We start from the raw sequence: 18,302 nt of genomic DNA on the forward strand, positions 1-18,302 counted from the left end.
TATTGCCAATAGTGACAAAACACTGTAAATACAAAAAGGACGAAACATTGTTTTATTAAAGTGGCAGTTGGCATGAGAAACAACGTTGTCTAAATACAATTGCATGTTTGGTCTAGTTACATGAAGCATGGTAAATGTCTGTTTAATCCGATATATGATGCTATGTTATGAAATATTTCTCTGAAGATGGATGTATTGGGGAGTTACTGCAGCTGGACCAAGGGGGATGGAGCCCATTATGATGGTCCTGGTCCGTCCTGAAGCTGCGTTATTTATTTTCTCGTACGTAAATCCGTGTGCAAACCACGTCGTCTGCCCCAAAGGTCTGAAAAAGAAGGGAGAGGGACAAAGGATTCCAGTTAACTCATCAACAGAAGTGTTTCCTGCTGTTGTAGATCAGATTTTGAACCTTCAGATAAGAACACAGGACCATTTTGTGTTCATCTCAAATATGCCAACTGCTGTCAAGTGAGATAAATTAAAAATATATACACTGCTCAAAAAAATAAAGGGACCACTTAAACAACACAATGTAACTCCAAGTCAATCACATTTCTGTGAAATCAAACTGTCCACTTAGGAAGCAACACTGATTGACAATAAATGTCACATGCTGTTGTGCAAATGGAATAGACAACAGGTGGAAATTATAGGCAATTAGCAAGACACCCCCAATAAAGGAGTGGTTCTGCAGGTGGGGACCACAGACCACTTCTCAGTTCCTATGCTTCCTGGCTGATGTTTTGGTCACTTTTGAATGCTGGCGGTGCTTTCACTCTAGTGGTAGCATGAGACGGAGTCTACAACCCACACAAGTGGCTCAGGTAGTGCAGCTCATCCAGGATGGCACATCAATGCGAGCTGTGGCAAGAAGGTTTGCTGTGTCTGTCAGCGTAGTGTCCAGAGCATGGAGGCGCTACCAGGAGACAGGCCAGTACATCAGGAGACGTGGAGGAGGCCGTAGGAGGGAAAAAACCCAGCAGCAGGACCGCTACCGCCGCCTTTGTGCAAGGAGGAGCAGGAGAAGCACTGCCAGAGCCCTGCAAAATGACCTCCAGCAGGCCACAAATGTGCATGTGTCTGCTCAAACGGTCAGAAACAGACTCCATGAGGGTGGTATGAGGGCCCGACGTCCACAGGTGGGGCTTGTGCATACAGCCCAACACTGTGCAGGACGTTTGGCATTTGCCAGAGAACACCAACATTGGCAAATTCGCCACTGGCGCCCTGTGCTCTTCACAGATGAAAGCAGGTTCACACTGAGCACGTGACAGACGTGACAGAGTCTGGAGACGCCGTGGAGAACGTTCTGCTGCCTGCAACATCCTCCAGCATGACCGGTTTGGCGGTGGGTCAGTCATGGTGTGGGGTGGCATTTCTTTGGGGGGCCGCACAGCCCTCCATGTGCTCGCCAGAGGTAGCCTGACTGCCATTAGGTACCGAGATGAGATCCTCAGACCCCTTGTGAGACCATATGCTGGTGCGGTTGGCCCTGGGTTCCTCCTAATGCAAGACAATGATAGACCTCATGTGGCTGGAGTGTGTCAGCAGTTCCTGCAAGAGGAAGGCATTGATGCTATGGACTGGCCCGCCCGTTCCCCAGACCTGAATCCAATTGAGCACATCTGGGACATCATGTCTCGCTCCATCCACCAACGCCACGTTGCACCACAGACTGTCCAGGAGTTGGCGGATGCTTTAGTCCAGGTCTGGGAGGAGATCCCTCAGGAGACCATCCGCCACCTCATCAGGAGCATGCCCAGGCGTTGTAGGGAGGTCATACAGGCACGTGGAGGCCACACACACTACTGAGCCTCATTTTGACTTGTTTTAAGGACATTACATCAAAGTTGGATCAGCCTGTAGTGTGGTTTTCCACTTTAATTTTGAGTGTGACTCCAAATCCAGACCTCCATGGGTTGATAAATTGGATTTCCATTGATTATTTTTGTGTGATTTTGTTGTCAGCACATTCAACTATGTAAAGAAAAAAGTATTTAATAAGAGTATTTCTTTCATTCAGATCTAGGATGTGTTGTTTAAGTGTTCCCTTTATTTTTTTGAGCAGTATATATATTTCTTGTTCAAACTCTCATTGTGACAGAATGGAAGACTGCTTTAGCACACAACTGGTTGAGATTTCCTGTCCAAAAACAGTCAATTTGGCACATGGCAGCTGCTACAGTATCAGTGAATTAATGAGGGAAGAGGGGAAATGATCGAGATGTGTGGGTGGCAGAGGCGCATCGAGCCCCCAAAGATTTATGGTACTTTCAGAGGTGCAGCAAGCCTGCAACCGAACTTGTCAGCACCACAGATCATCATTACCCCAGCACCCAGGGAGGGAGGGAGGAAAGTAAGTATCATTCGGGTTTAAAGAATGGCGCTAAGATGGAGCCATCTGCCGTGTGCAGCAAGTGTCCAGGGAGACATTAACATGAGATGCGTCATGGTCCACTGGCGTTTTCTAACACAACATGATCAATGAGGCACATTATTGCGCGCAGGCAGACAGCCAGTAGCTTTTAACCCTCCACACACACCGTTGGAGGTAAAGGTCTGTATCAGGCACTGGAGAAGGAAATGCCCCCCCCCCTTACATTGGGGCTTCGATACTTTACAGGACAACAGCATGGTAGATAATGTGAACAGTGTGTCAGTCAGGAACACATGCAGTATCAGAGTAACTACAGGACAACAGCATGGTAGATAACGTGAACAGTGTGTCAGTCAGGAACACATGCAGTATCAGTAACTACAGGACAACAGCATGGTAGATAATGTGAACAGTGTGTCAGTCAGGAACACATGCAGTATCAGAGTAACTACAGGACAACAGCATGGTAGATAATGTGAACAGTGTGTCAGTCAGGAACACATGCAGTATCAGTAACTACAGGACAACAGCATGGTAGATAATGTGAACAGTGTGTCAGTCAGGAACACATGCAGTATCAGTAACTACAGGACAACAGCATGGTAGATAATGTGAACAGTCAGTCAGGAACACATGCAATATCAGTAACTACAGGACAACAGCATGGTAGATAATGTGAACAGTGTGTCAGTCAGGAACACATGCAGTATCAGAGTAACTACGGGACAACAGCATGGTAGATAATGTGAACAGTGTGTCAGTCAGGAACACATGCAGTATCAGTACCTACAGGACAACAGCATGGTAGATAACGTGAACAGTCAGTCAGGAACACATGCAGTATCAGAGTAACTACAGGACAACAGCATGGTAGATAATGTGAACAGTGTGTCAGTCAGGAACACATGCAGTATCAGAGTAACTACGGGACAACAGCATGGTAGATAACGTGAACAGTCAGTCAGGAACACATGCAGTATCAGAGTAACTACAGGACAACAGCATGGTAGATAATGTGAACAGTGTGTCAGTCAGGAACACATGCAGTATCAGTAACTACAGGACAACAGCATGGTAGATAACGTGAACAGTGTGTGAGTCAGGAACACATGCAGTATCAGAGTAACTACAGGCACATCCCCTGCTGCCTGTCTTATTAAACTAAACTAGTCCCCCGAGATTTCTCCATGCTAATGAACACATCCTGGACTCCATCCGTCTTACATCACTGGATACAGTAAAGCCAGAACATACGGTCTTCATTACTTTCCTTCCCCCAACCCCCCTCCATCCCTCCTCCCCTCCATCCCTCCTTCCCTTCCTCCTTCAAAGCTTAATTTCCTCATCAGCTCATAGATGCTTTGACATGAGCCACCTGCATTTCCGTTTTCCTGGCCAGGTCCAGATTCCTTTGTCACCGGAAGGAGAGCAGGCTTGTTTTAGTGGAGGATGAGACGCTGCCCATTAGCTCCCTGGAATTAATAAACAAATTGTTCAAATTGTTCAAATTTAGATCCATTGCCTGTGAGAACAAAATTCTGGAGTTATGTGGGGGATCAACCTTTCAAGAGGTTTGTTTTTCGATGTGTGGGACCTGGGAAGAAGTGTATCGTGGCACCTTGTTTGTCATCAAATGGGTTTTGCTGCATGTGGATGGGCAGATGCAGTGGTGACTTTCTCCATATTGCGGTAATTCAATAAGAAAAAGTCATGGTTCCCACCTTTTGAGACCCTACCAAGTTGAGTATTTAGTGAAAAAGTATTTTCCTCCACAGTAAAACACAAGATTGTGTGCCTAGTGGGAAAAATGTTTGACATCAAAAAAACAACAGGTGTTACACTGACCTCTCCCTCTAATATTGGACAAAACTCTGAGCCAAACTCATGATCCCTTCTCTAAACAATCAGACAGTTGTCCAACAACGGCCTCACAGACCTATCATATGGCTCAATATGCACAGAACTACACACCCTTGAGTTGAAACACACATGTCATGAGTGTTGCAAAGTCCAAGCATGCTATCCAGAAAGGAGTCCCTTACATAGAGGCTTTCCTCTTGATTTCCCTCTGGGCTTTGTAAGAGTCAATAAAGAGGTTATCCTCATCACTTATAAACTGGAATCTAAGGTTATAGGCACCATTTATTGTTGTCAATCTGGTCTATAAAATTAAAACAGGCCAGAAGTTTCCAGAAAGCACATTTTATTTTTAATATGAAAGCCAGTGTCGTGAAGAAGTCAAGAAGTGTTTTTGATGGATGTAAGGACCTGGTATGTGAGGAGCTTAACAGCCAACATATATTTTTGTGCAGTATAATATCAGCCTGTACCAATACATCAAAGAGCAAGCTTTGAAATCCCTTAGGAACCCTTTCAGAGGTGTTCGTAACAGTGACAATAGTTTCTGAGTTAGGCTGTGCAGAGCAAAATCCATCATATGGAGTGTTCTGGTGGAAAAGCTTGTCTTAGCTTTGATGTCAAGCGTCTGTTTGAACCTACAGTATAATCTCTTGGGGCATAGTATGAAGTGCAGGCCTACTCTCTTTAGGGTTCAGAATGAAGTGTTAACACTAACAGTGTGGGGTACCAGTACACCAAGTCTGGAACCAACAGGATGAACTTCTACCCCCAAGCCATTAGACTGCTAAATAGCTAATCAAATGGCTACCCAGACTACCTGCATTGACCCTGCATTGACCCACTGGACTCTACACACACACTGGACTCTACACACACACACACTGGACTCTACACACACACACTGGACTCTACCACACACACTGGACTCTACACACACACTGGACTCTACACACACACTGGACTCTACCACACACTGGACTCTACACACACACTGGACTCTACACACACACTGGACTCTACACACACACTGGACTCTACCACACACCTGGACTCTACACACACACTGGACTCTACACACACACTGGACTCTACACACACACTGGACTCTACACACACACCACTGGACTCTACACACACACACTGGACTCTACACAGACACTGGACTCTACACACACACACTGGACTCTACACACACACTGGACTCTACACACACACTTTTCTCTAAACACACACTGTTCTCTAAACACACACTGGACTCTACACACACACTGGACTCTACACACACACTGTTCTCTACACACACACTGGACTCTACACACACACTGGACTCTACCACACACACTGGACTCTACACACACACTGTTCTGTACACACACACTGGACTCTACACACACACTGGACTCTACACACACACACTGGACTCTACCACACACACTGGACTCTACACACACACTGGACTCTACACACACACTGGACTCTACACACACACTGGACTCTGCCACACACACTGGACTCTACACACACACTGGACTCTACACACACACACACACTGGACTCTACACAGACACTGGACTCTACACACACACACTGGACTCTACACACACACCTGTTCTCTACACACACACTGGACTATACACACACACTGGACTCTACACACACACTGTTCTCTACACACACACTGGACTCTACACACACACTGGACTCTACACACACACTGGACTCTACACACACACTGGACTCTACCACACTGGACTCTACCACACACATTGTTCTCTACACACACACTGGACTCTACACACACACACTGGACTCTACACACACACTGGACTCTACACACACACTGGACTCTACACACACACTGGACTCTACACACACACTGTTCTCTACACACACACTGGACTCTACACACACACTGGACTCTACACACACACTGTTCTCTACACACACACTGGACTCTACACACACACTGGACTCTACACACACACTGGACTCTACCACACACTGGACTCTACCACACACTGGACTCTACACACACACTGGACTCTACACACACACTGGACTCTACCACACACTGGACTCTACCACACACACTGAACTCTACACACACACTGGACTCTACACACACACTGGACTCTACACACACACTGGACTCTACACACACACTGGACTCTACACACACACTGTTCTCTACACACACACTGGACTCTGCCACACACACTGGACTCTACCACACACACTGGACTCTACCCACACACTGGACTCTACACACACACTGGACTCTGCCACACACACTGGACTCTACACACACACTGGACTCTACACACACACTGGACTCTACCACACACTGGACTCTACCACACACTGGACTCTACCACACACTGGACTCTACACACACACTGGACTCTACCACACACTGGACTCTACCACACACTGGACTCTACACACACACTGGACTCTACCACACACTGGACTCTACCACACACTGGACTCTACCACACACTGGACTCTACACACACACTGGACTCTACCACACACTGGACTCTACCACACACTGGACTCTACACACACACTGGACTCTACACACACACTGGACTCTACACACACACTGGACTCCACACACACACTGGACTCCACACACACACTGGACTCTACACACACACTGGACTCTACCACACACTGGGCTCTACACACACACTGGACTCTACACACACACTGGACTCTACCACACACTGGGCTCTACACACACCTGGACTCTACACACACACTGGACTCTACCACACACACTGGACTCTACACACACACTGGACTCTACCACACACTGGGCTCTACACACACACTGGACTCTACACACACACTGGACTCTACCACACACACTGGGCTCTACACACACACTGGACTCTACACACACACTGGACTCTACCACACACACTGGACTCTACACACACACTGGACTCTACACACACACTGGACTCTACACACACACTGTTCTCTACACACACACTGCACTCTACACACACACTGGACTCTACCACACACACTGGGCTCTACACACACACTGGACTCTACACACACACTGGACTGTACCACACACACTGTTCTCTACACACACACTGGACTATACACACACACTGGACTCTACACACACACTGTTCTCTACACACACACTGCACTCTACACACACACTGGACTCTACACACACACTGGACTCTACACACACACTGGACTCTACCACACACACTGGACTCTACACACACACTGGACTCTACACACACACACACACTGGACTCTACACACACACTGGACTCTACCACACTGGACTCTACCACACACATTGTTCTCTACACACACACTGGACTCTACACACACACACTGGACTCTACACACACACTGGACACTGGACTCTACACACACACTGGACTCTACACACACACTGTTCTCTACACACACACTGGACTCTACACACACACTGGACTCTACACACACACTGTTCTCTACACACACACTGGACTCTACACACACACTGGACTCTACACACACACTGGACTCTACCACACACTGGACTCTACCACACACTGGACTCTACACACACACTGGACTCTACACACACACTGGACTCTACACACACACACTGGACTCAACCACACACACTGGACTCTACACACACACTGGACTCTACACACACACTGGACTCTACACACACACTGGACTCTACACACACACTGGACTCTACACACACACTGTTCTCTACACACACACTGGACTATACACACACACTGGACTCTACACACACACTGTTCTCTACACACACACTGGACTCTACACACACACTGGACTCTACACACACACTGGACTCTACCACACTGGACTCTACCACACACATTGTTCTCTACACACACACTGGACTCTACACACACACACTGGACTCTACACACACACTGGACTCTACACACACACTGTTCTCTACACACACACTGGACTCTACACACACACTGGACTCTACACACACACTGGACTCTACACACACCTGTTCTCTACACACACACTGGACTCTACACACACACTGGACTCTACACACACACTGGACTCTACCACACACTGGACTCTACCACACACTGGACTCTACACACACACTGGACTCTACACACACACTGGACTCTACACACACACTGGACTCTACCACACACTGGACTCTACCACACACACTGGACTCTACACACACACTGGACTCTACACACACACTGGACTCTACACACACACTGGACTCTACACACACACTGTTCTCTACACACACACTGCACTCTACACACACACTGGACTCTACACACACACTGGACTCTACACACACACTGGACTCTACCACACACACTGGACTCTACCCACACACTGGACTCTACACACACACACACACTGGACTCTACACACACACTGGACTCTACCACACTGGACTCTACCACACACATTGTTCTCTACACACACACTGGACTCTACACACACACACTGGACTCTACACACACACTGGACTCTACACACACACTGGACTCTACACACACACTGTTCTCTACACACACACTGGACTCTACACACACACTGGACTCTACACACACACTGTTCTCTACACACACACTGGACTCTACACACACACTGGACTCTACACACACACTGGACTCTACCACACACTGGACTCTACCACACACTGGACTCTACACACACACTGGACTCTACACACACACTGGACTCTACCACACACACTGGACTCTACACACACACTGGACTCTACACACACACTGGACTCTACACACACACTGGACTCTGCCACACACACTGGACTCTACACACACACTGGACTCTACACACACACACACACTGGACTCTACACAGACACTGGACTCTACACACACACTGGACTCTACACACACACTGTTCTCTACACACACACTGGACTATACACACACACTGGACTCTACACACACACTGTTCTCTACACACACACTGGACTCTACACACACACTGGACTCTACACACACACTGGACTCTACACACACACTGGACTCTACCACACTGGACTCTACCACACACATTGTTCTCTACACACACACTGGACTCTACACACACACACTGGACTCTACACACACACTGGACTCTACACACACACTGGACTCTACACACACACTGTTCTCTACACACACACTGGACTCTACACACACACTGGACTCTACACACACACTGTTCTCTACACACACACTGGACTCTACACACACACTGGACTCTACACACACACTGGACTCTACCACACACTGGACTCTACCACACACTGGACTCTACACACACACTGGACTCTACACACACACTGGACTCTACACACACACTGGACTCTACCACACACTGGACTCTACCACACACACTGGACTCTACACACACACTGGACTCTACACACACACTGGACTCTACACACACACTGGACTCTACACACACACTGGACTCTACACACACACTGTTCTCTACACACACACTGGACTCTGCCACACACACTGGACTCTACCACACACACTGGACTCTACACACACACTGGACTCTACACACACACTGGACTCTGCCACACACACTGGACTCTACACACACAGTGGACTCTACACACACACTGGACTCTACCACACACTGGACTCTACCACACACTGGACTCTACCACACACTGGACTCTACACACACACTGGACTCTACCACACACTGGACTCTACCACACACTGGACTCTACACACACACTGGACTCTACCACACACTGGACTCTACCACACACTGGACTCTACCACACACTGGACTCTACCACACACTGGACTCTACACACACAATGGACTCTACCACACACTGGACTCTACCACACACTGGACTCTACACACACACTGGACTCTACACACACACTGGACTCTACACACACACTGGACTCCACACACACACTGGACTCTACACACACACTGGACTCTACACACACACTGGACTCTACCACACACTGGGCTCTACACACACACTGGACTCTACACACACACTGGACTCTACCACACACTGGGCTCTACACACACACTGGACTCTACACACACACTGGACTCTACCACACACACTGGACTCTACACACACACTGGACTCTACCACACACTGGGCTCTACACACACACTGGACTCTACACACACACTGGACTCTACCACACACACTGGGCTCTACACACACACTGGACTCTACACACACACTGGACTCTACCACACACACTGGACTCTACACACACACTGGACTCTACACACACACTGGACTCTACACACACACTGTTCTCTACACACACACTGGACTATACACACACACTGGACTCTACACACACACTGGACTCTACCACACACTGGGCTCTACACACACACTGGACTCTACACACACACTGGACTCTACCACACACTGGGCTCTACACACACACTGGACTCTACACACACACTGGACTCTACCACACACACTGGACTCTACACACACACTGGACTCTACCACACACTGGGCTCTACACACACACTGGACTCTACACACACACTGGACTCTACACACACACTGGACTCTGCCACACACACTGGACTCTACACACACAGTGGACTCTACACACACACTGGACTCTACCACACACTGGACTCTACCACACACTGGACTCTACCACACACTGGACTCTACACACACACTGGACTCTACCACACACTGGACTCTACCACACACTGGACTCTACACACACACTGGACTCTACCACACACTGGACTCTACCACACACTGGACTCTACCACACACTGGACTCTACCACACACTGGACTCTACACACACAATGGACTCTACCACACACTGGACTCTACCACACACTGGACTCTACACACACACTGGACTCTACACACACACTGGACTCTACACACACACTGGACTCCACACACACACTGGACTCTACACACACACTGGACTCTACACACACACTGGACTCTACCACACACTGGGCTCTACACACACACTGGACTCTACACACACACTGAACTCTACCACACACTGGGCTCTACACACACACTGGACTCTACACACACACTGGACTCTACCACACACACTGGACTCTACACACACACTGGACTCTACCACACACTGGGCTCTACACACACACTGGACTCTACACACACACTGGACTCTACCACACACACTGGGCTCTACACACACACTGGACTCTACACACACACTGGACTCTACCACACACACTGGACTCTACACACACACTGGACTCTACACACACACTGGACTCTACACACACACTGTTCTCTACACACACACTGGACTATACACACACACTGGACTCTACACACACACTGTTCTCTACACACACACTGGACTATACACACACACTGGACTCTACACACACACTGTTCTCTACACACACACTGCACTCTACACACACACTGGACTCTACACACACACTGGACTCTACACACACACTGGACTCTACCACACACACTGGACTCTACACACACACTGGACTCTCACACACACACACACACTGGACTCTACACACACACTGGACTCTACCACACTGGACTCTACCACACACATTGTTCTCTACACACACACTGGACTCTACACACACACACTGGACTCTACACACACACTGGACTCTACACACACACTGGACTCTACACACACACTGTTCTCTACACACACACTGGACTCTACACACACACTGGACTCTACCACACACACTGTTCTCTACACACACACTGGACTCTACACACACACTGGACTCTACACACACACTGGACTCTACCACACACTGGACTCTACCACACACTGGACTCTACACACACACTGGACTCTACCACACACACTGGACTCTACCACACACACTGGGCTCTCACACACACACTGGACTCTACACACACACTGGACTCTACCACACACACTGTACTCTACACACACACTGGACTCTACACACACACTGGACTCTACACACACACTGTTCTCTACACACACACTGCACTCTACACACACACTGGACTCTACCACACACACTGGGCTCTACACACACACTGGACTCTACACACACACTGGACTCTACACACACACTGGACTCTACACACACACTGGACTCTACACACACACTGGACTCTACCCATTCCACACACACTGGACTCTACACACACACTGGACTCTACACACACACACTGGACTCTACACACACACTGGACTCTACACACACACACTGGACTCTACACACACACTGGACTCTACACACACACTGGACTCTACACACACACTGGACTCTACACACACACTGGACTCTACACACACACTGGACTCTACACACACACTGGACTCTACACACACACTGGACTCTACACACACACACTGGACTCTACACACACACTGGACTCTACACACACACTGGACTCTACACACACACTGGACTCTACACACACACTGGACTCTACCACACACACTGGACTCTACACACACACTGGACTCTACACACACACTGGACTCTACACAGACACTGGACTCTACACACACACTGGACTCTACACACACACTGGACTCTACACACACACTGGACTCTACACACACACTGGACTCTACACACACACTGTTCTCTACACACACACTGGACTCTACACACACACTGGACTCTACACACACACTGGACTCTACCACACTGGACTCTACCACACACATTGTTCTCTACACACACACTGGACTCTACACACACACACTGGACTCTACACACACACTGGACTCTACACACACACTGTTCTCTACACACACACTGGACTCTACACACACACTGGACTCTACACACACACTGGACTCTACACACACACTGTTCTCTACACACACACTGGACTCTACACACACACTGGACTCTACACACACACTGGACTCTACCACACACTGGACTCTACCACACACTGGACTCTACACACACACTGGACTCTACACACACACTGGACTCTACACACACACTGGACTCTACCACACACTGGACTCTACCACACACACTGGACTCTACACACACACTGGACTCTACACACACACTGGACTCTACACACACACTGGACTCTACACACACACTGTTCTCTACACACACACTGCACTCTACACACACACTGGACTCTACACACACACTGGACTCTACACACACACTGGACTCTACCACACACACTGGACTCTACACACACACTGGACTCTACACACACACACACACTGGACTCTACACACACACTGGACTCTACCACACTGGACTCTACCACACACATTGTTCTCTACACACACACTGGACTCTACACACACACACTGGACTCTACACACACACTGGACTCTACACACACACTGGACTCTACACACACACTGTTCTCTACACACACACTGGACTCTACACACACACTGGACTCTACACACACACTGTTCTCTACACACACACTGGACTCTACACACACACTGGACTCTACACACACACTGGACTCTACCACACACTGGACTCTACCACACACTGGACTCTACACACACACTGGACTCTACACACACACTGGACTCTACCACACACACTGGACTCTACACACACACTGGACTCTACACACACACTGGACTCTACACACACACTGGACTCTGCCACACACACTGGACTCTACACACACACTGGACTCTACACACACACACACACTGGACTCTACACAGACACTGGACTCTACACACACACTGGACTCTACACACACACTGTTCTCTACACACACACTGGACTATACACACACACTGGACTCTACACACACACTGTTCTCTACACACACACTGGACTCTACACACACACTGGACTCTACACACACACTGGACTCTACACACACACTGGACTCTACCACACTGGACTCTACCACACACATTGTTCTCTACACACACACTGGACTCTACACACACACACTGGACTCTACACACACACTGGACTCTACACACACACTGGACTCTACACACACACTGTTCTCTACACACACACTGGACTCTACACACACACTGGACTCTACACACACACTGTTCTCTACACACACACTGGACTCTACACACACACTGGACTCTACACACACACTGGACTCTACCACACACTGGACTCTATCACACACTGGACTCTACACACACACTGGACTCTACACACACACTGGACTCTACACACACACTGAACTCTACCACACACTGGACTCTACCACACACACTGGACTCTACACACACACTGGACTCTACACACACACTGGACTCTACACACACACTGGACTCTACACACACACTGGACTCTACACACACACTGTTCTCTACACACACACTGGACTCTGCCACACACACTGGACTCTACCACACACACTGGACTCTACACACACACTGGACTCTACACACACACTGGACTCTGCCACACACACTGGACTCTACACACACAGTGGACTCTACACACACACTGGACTCTACCACACACTGGACTCTACCACACACTGGACTCTACCACACACTGGACTCTACACACACACTGGACTCTACCACACACTGGACTCTACCACACACTGGACTCTACACACACACTGGACTCTACCACACACTGGACTCTACCACACACTGGACTCTACCACACACTGGACTCTACCACACACTGGACTCTACCACACACTGGACTCTACACACACAATGGACTCTACCACACACTGGACTCTACCACACACTGGACTCTACACACACACTGGACTCTACACACACACTGGACTCTACACACACACTGGACTCCACACACACACTGGACTCCACACACACACTGGACTCTACACACACACTGGACTCTACCACACACTGGGCTCTACACACACACTGGACTCTACACACACACTGGACTCTACCACACACTGGGCTCTACACACACACTGGACTCTACACACACACTGGACTCTACCACACACACTGGACTCTACACACACACTGGACTCTACCACACACTGGGCTCTACACACACACTGGACTCTACACACACACTGGACTCTACCACACACACTGGGCTCTACACACACACTGGACTCTACACACACACTGGACTCTACCACACACACTGGACTCTACACACACACTGGACTCTACACACACACTGGACTCTACACACACACTGTTCTCTACACACACACTGGACTATACACACACACTGGACTCTACACACACACTGTTCTCTACACACACACTGGACTATACACACACACTGGACTCTACACACACACTGTTCTCTACACACACACTGCACTCTACACACACACTGGACTCTACACACACACTGGACTCTACACACACACTGGACTCTACCACACACACTGGACTCTACACACACACTGGACTCTACACACACACACACACTGGACTCTACACACACACTGGACTCTACCACACTGGACTCTACCACACACATTGTTCTCTACACACACACTGGACTCTACACACACACACTGGACTCTACACACACACTGGACTCTACACACACACTGGACTCTACACACACACTGTTCTCTACACACACACTGGACTCTACACACACACTGGACTCTACACACACACTGTTCTCTACACACACACTGGACTCTACACACACACTGGACTCTACACACACACTGGACTCTACCACACACTGGACTCTACACACACACTGGACTCTACACACACACTGGACTCTACACACACACACTGGACTCTACCACACACACTGGACTCTACACACACACTGGACTCTACACACACACTGGACTCTACACACACACTGGACTCTGCCACACACACTGGACTCTACACACACACTGGACTCTACACACACACACACACTGGACTCTACACAGACACTGGACTCTACACACACACTGGACTCTACACACACACTGTTCTCTACACACACACTGGACTATACACACACACTGGACTCTACACACACACTGTTCTCTACACACACACTGGACTCTACACACACACTGGACTCTACACACACACTGGACTCTACACACACACTGGACTCTACCACACTGGACTCTACCACACACATTGTTCTCTACACACACACTGGACTCTACACACACACACTGGACTCTACACACACACTGGACTCTACACACACACTGGACTCTACACACACACTGTTCTCTACACACACACTGGACTCTACACACACACTGGACTCTACACACACACTGTTCTCTACACACACACTGGACTCTACACACACACTGGACTCTACACACACACTGGACTCTACCACACACTGGACTCTACCACACACTGGACTCTACACACACACTGGACTCTACACACACACTGGACTCTACACACACACTGGACTCTACAACACACTGGACTCTACACACACACTGGACTCTACACACACACTGGACTCTACACACACACTGGACTCTACACACACACTGGACTCTACACACACACTGTTCTCTACACACACACTGCACTCTACACACACACTGGACTCTACACACACACTGGACTCTACACACACACTGGACTCTACCACACACACTGGACTCTACACACACACTGGACTCTACACACACACACACACTGGACTCTACACACACACTGGACTCTACCACACTGGACTCTACCACACACATTGTTCTCTACACACACACTGGACTCTACACACACACACTGGACTCTACACACACACTGGACTCTACACACACACTGGACTCTACACACACACTGTTCTCTACACACACACTGGACTCTACACACACACTGGACTCTACACACACACTGTTCTCTACACACACACTGGACTCTACACACACACTGGACTCTACCACACACTGGACTCTACCACACACTGGACTCTACACACACACTGGACTCTACACACACACTGGACTCTACACACACACACTGGACTCTACCACACACACTGGACTCTACACACACACTGGACTCTACACACACACTGGACTCTACACACACACTGGACTCTGCCACACACACTGGACTCTACACACACACTGGACTCTACACACACACACACACTCGACTCTACACAGACACTGGACTCTACACACACACTGGACTCTACACACACACTGTTCTCTACACACACACTGGACTATACACACACACTGGACTCTACACACACACTGTTCTCTACACACACACTGGACTCTACACACACACTGGACTCTACACACACACTGGACTCTACACACACACTGGACTCTACCACACTGGACTCTACCACACACATTGTTCTCTACACACACACTGGACTCTACACACACACACTGGACTCTACACACACACTGGACTCTACACACACACTGGACTCTACACATACACTGTTCTCTACACACACACTGGACTCTACACACACACTGGACTCTACACACACACTGTTCTCTACACACACACTGGACTCTACACACACACTGGACTCTACACACACACTGGACTCTACCACACACTGGACTCTACCACACACTGGACTCTACACACACACTGGACTCTACACACACACTGGACTCTACACACACACTGGACTCTACCACACACTGGACTCTACCACACACACTGGACTCTACACACACACTGGACTCTACACACACACTGGACTCTACACACACACTGGACTCTACACACACACTGGACTCTACACACTGGACTCTACACACACACTGTTCTCTACACACACACTGGACTCTGCCACACACACTGGACTCTACCACACACACTGGACTCTACACACACACTGGACTCTACACACACACTGGACTCTGCCACACACACTGGACTCTACACACACACTGGACTCTACACACACACTGGACTCTACCACACACTGGACTCTACCACACACTGGACTCTACACACACACTGGACTCTACCACACACTGGAATCTACCACACACTGGACTCTACCACACACTGGACTCTACACACACACTGGACTCTACCACACACTGGACTCTACCACACACTGGACTCTACCACACACTGGACTCTACACACACACTGGACTCTACACACACAC

General features: G+C 48.9%; 1 protein-coding gene across 1 annotated transcript in view; it reads right to left on the reverse strand.

The window, feature by feature from the left end:
- Nucleotides 1-38: 38 nt before the first annotated feature.
- The window catches only part of rabp1 (Cellular retinoic acid-binding protein 1), a 30,866-nt gene continuing 12,602 nt past the window's right edge, over nt 39-18,302 (reverse strand). The window contains 1 exon segment of the mRNA NM_001140726.3: nt 39-325. Coding sequence (NP_001134198.1) covers nt 269-325 — 57 coding nt within the window. The 3' untranslated portion in view covers nt 39-268.

The sequence above is a fragment of the Salmo salar genome, chromosome ssa11 (assembly GCF_905237065.1).
Source record: "Salmo salar chromosome ssa11, Ssal_v3.1, whole genome shotgun sequence".
Lineage (NCBI taxonomy): Eukaryota > Metazoa > Chordata > Actinopteri > Salmoniformes > Salmonidae > Salmo > Salmo salar.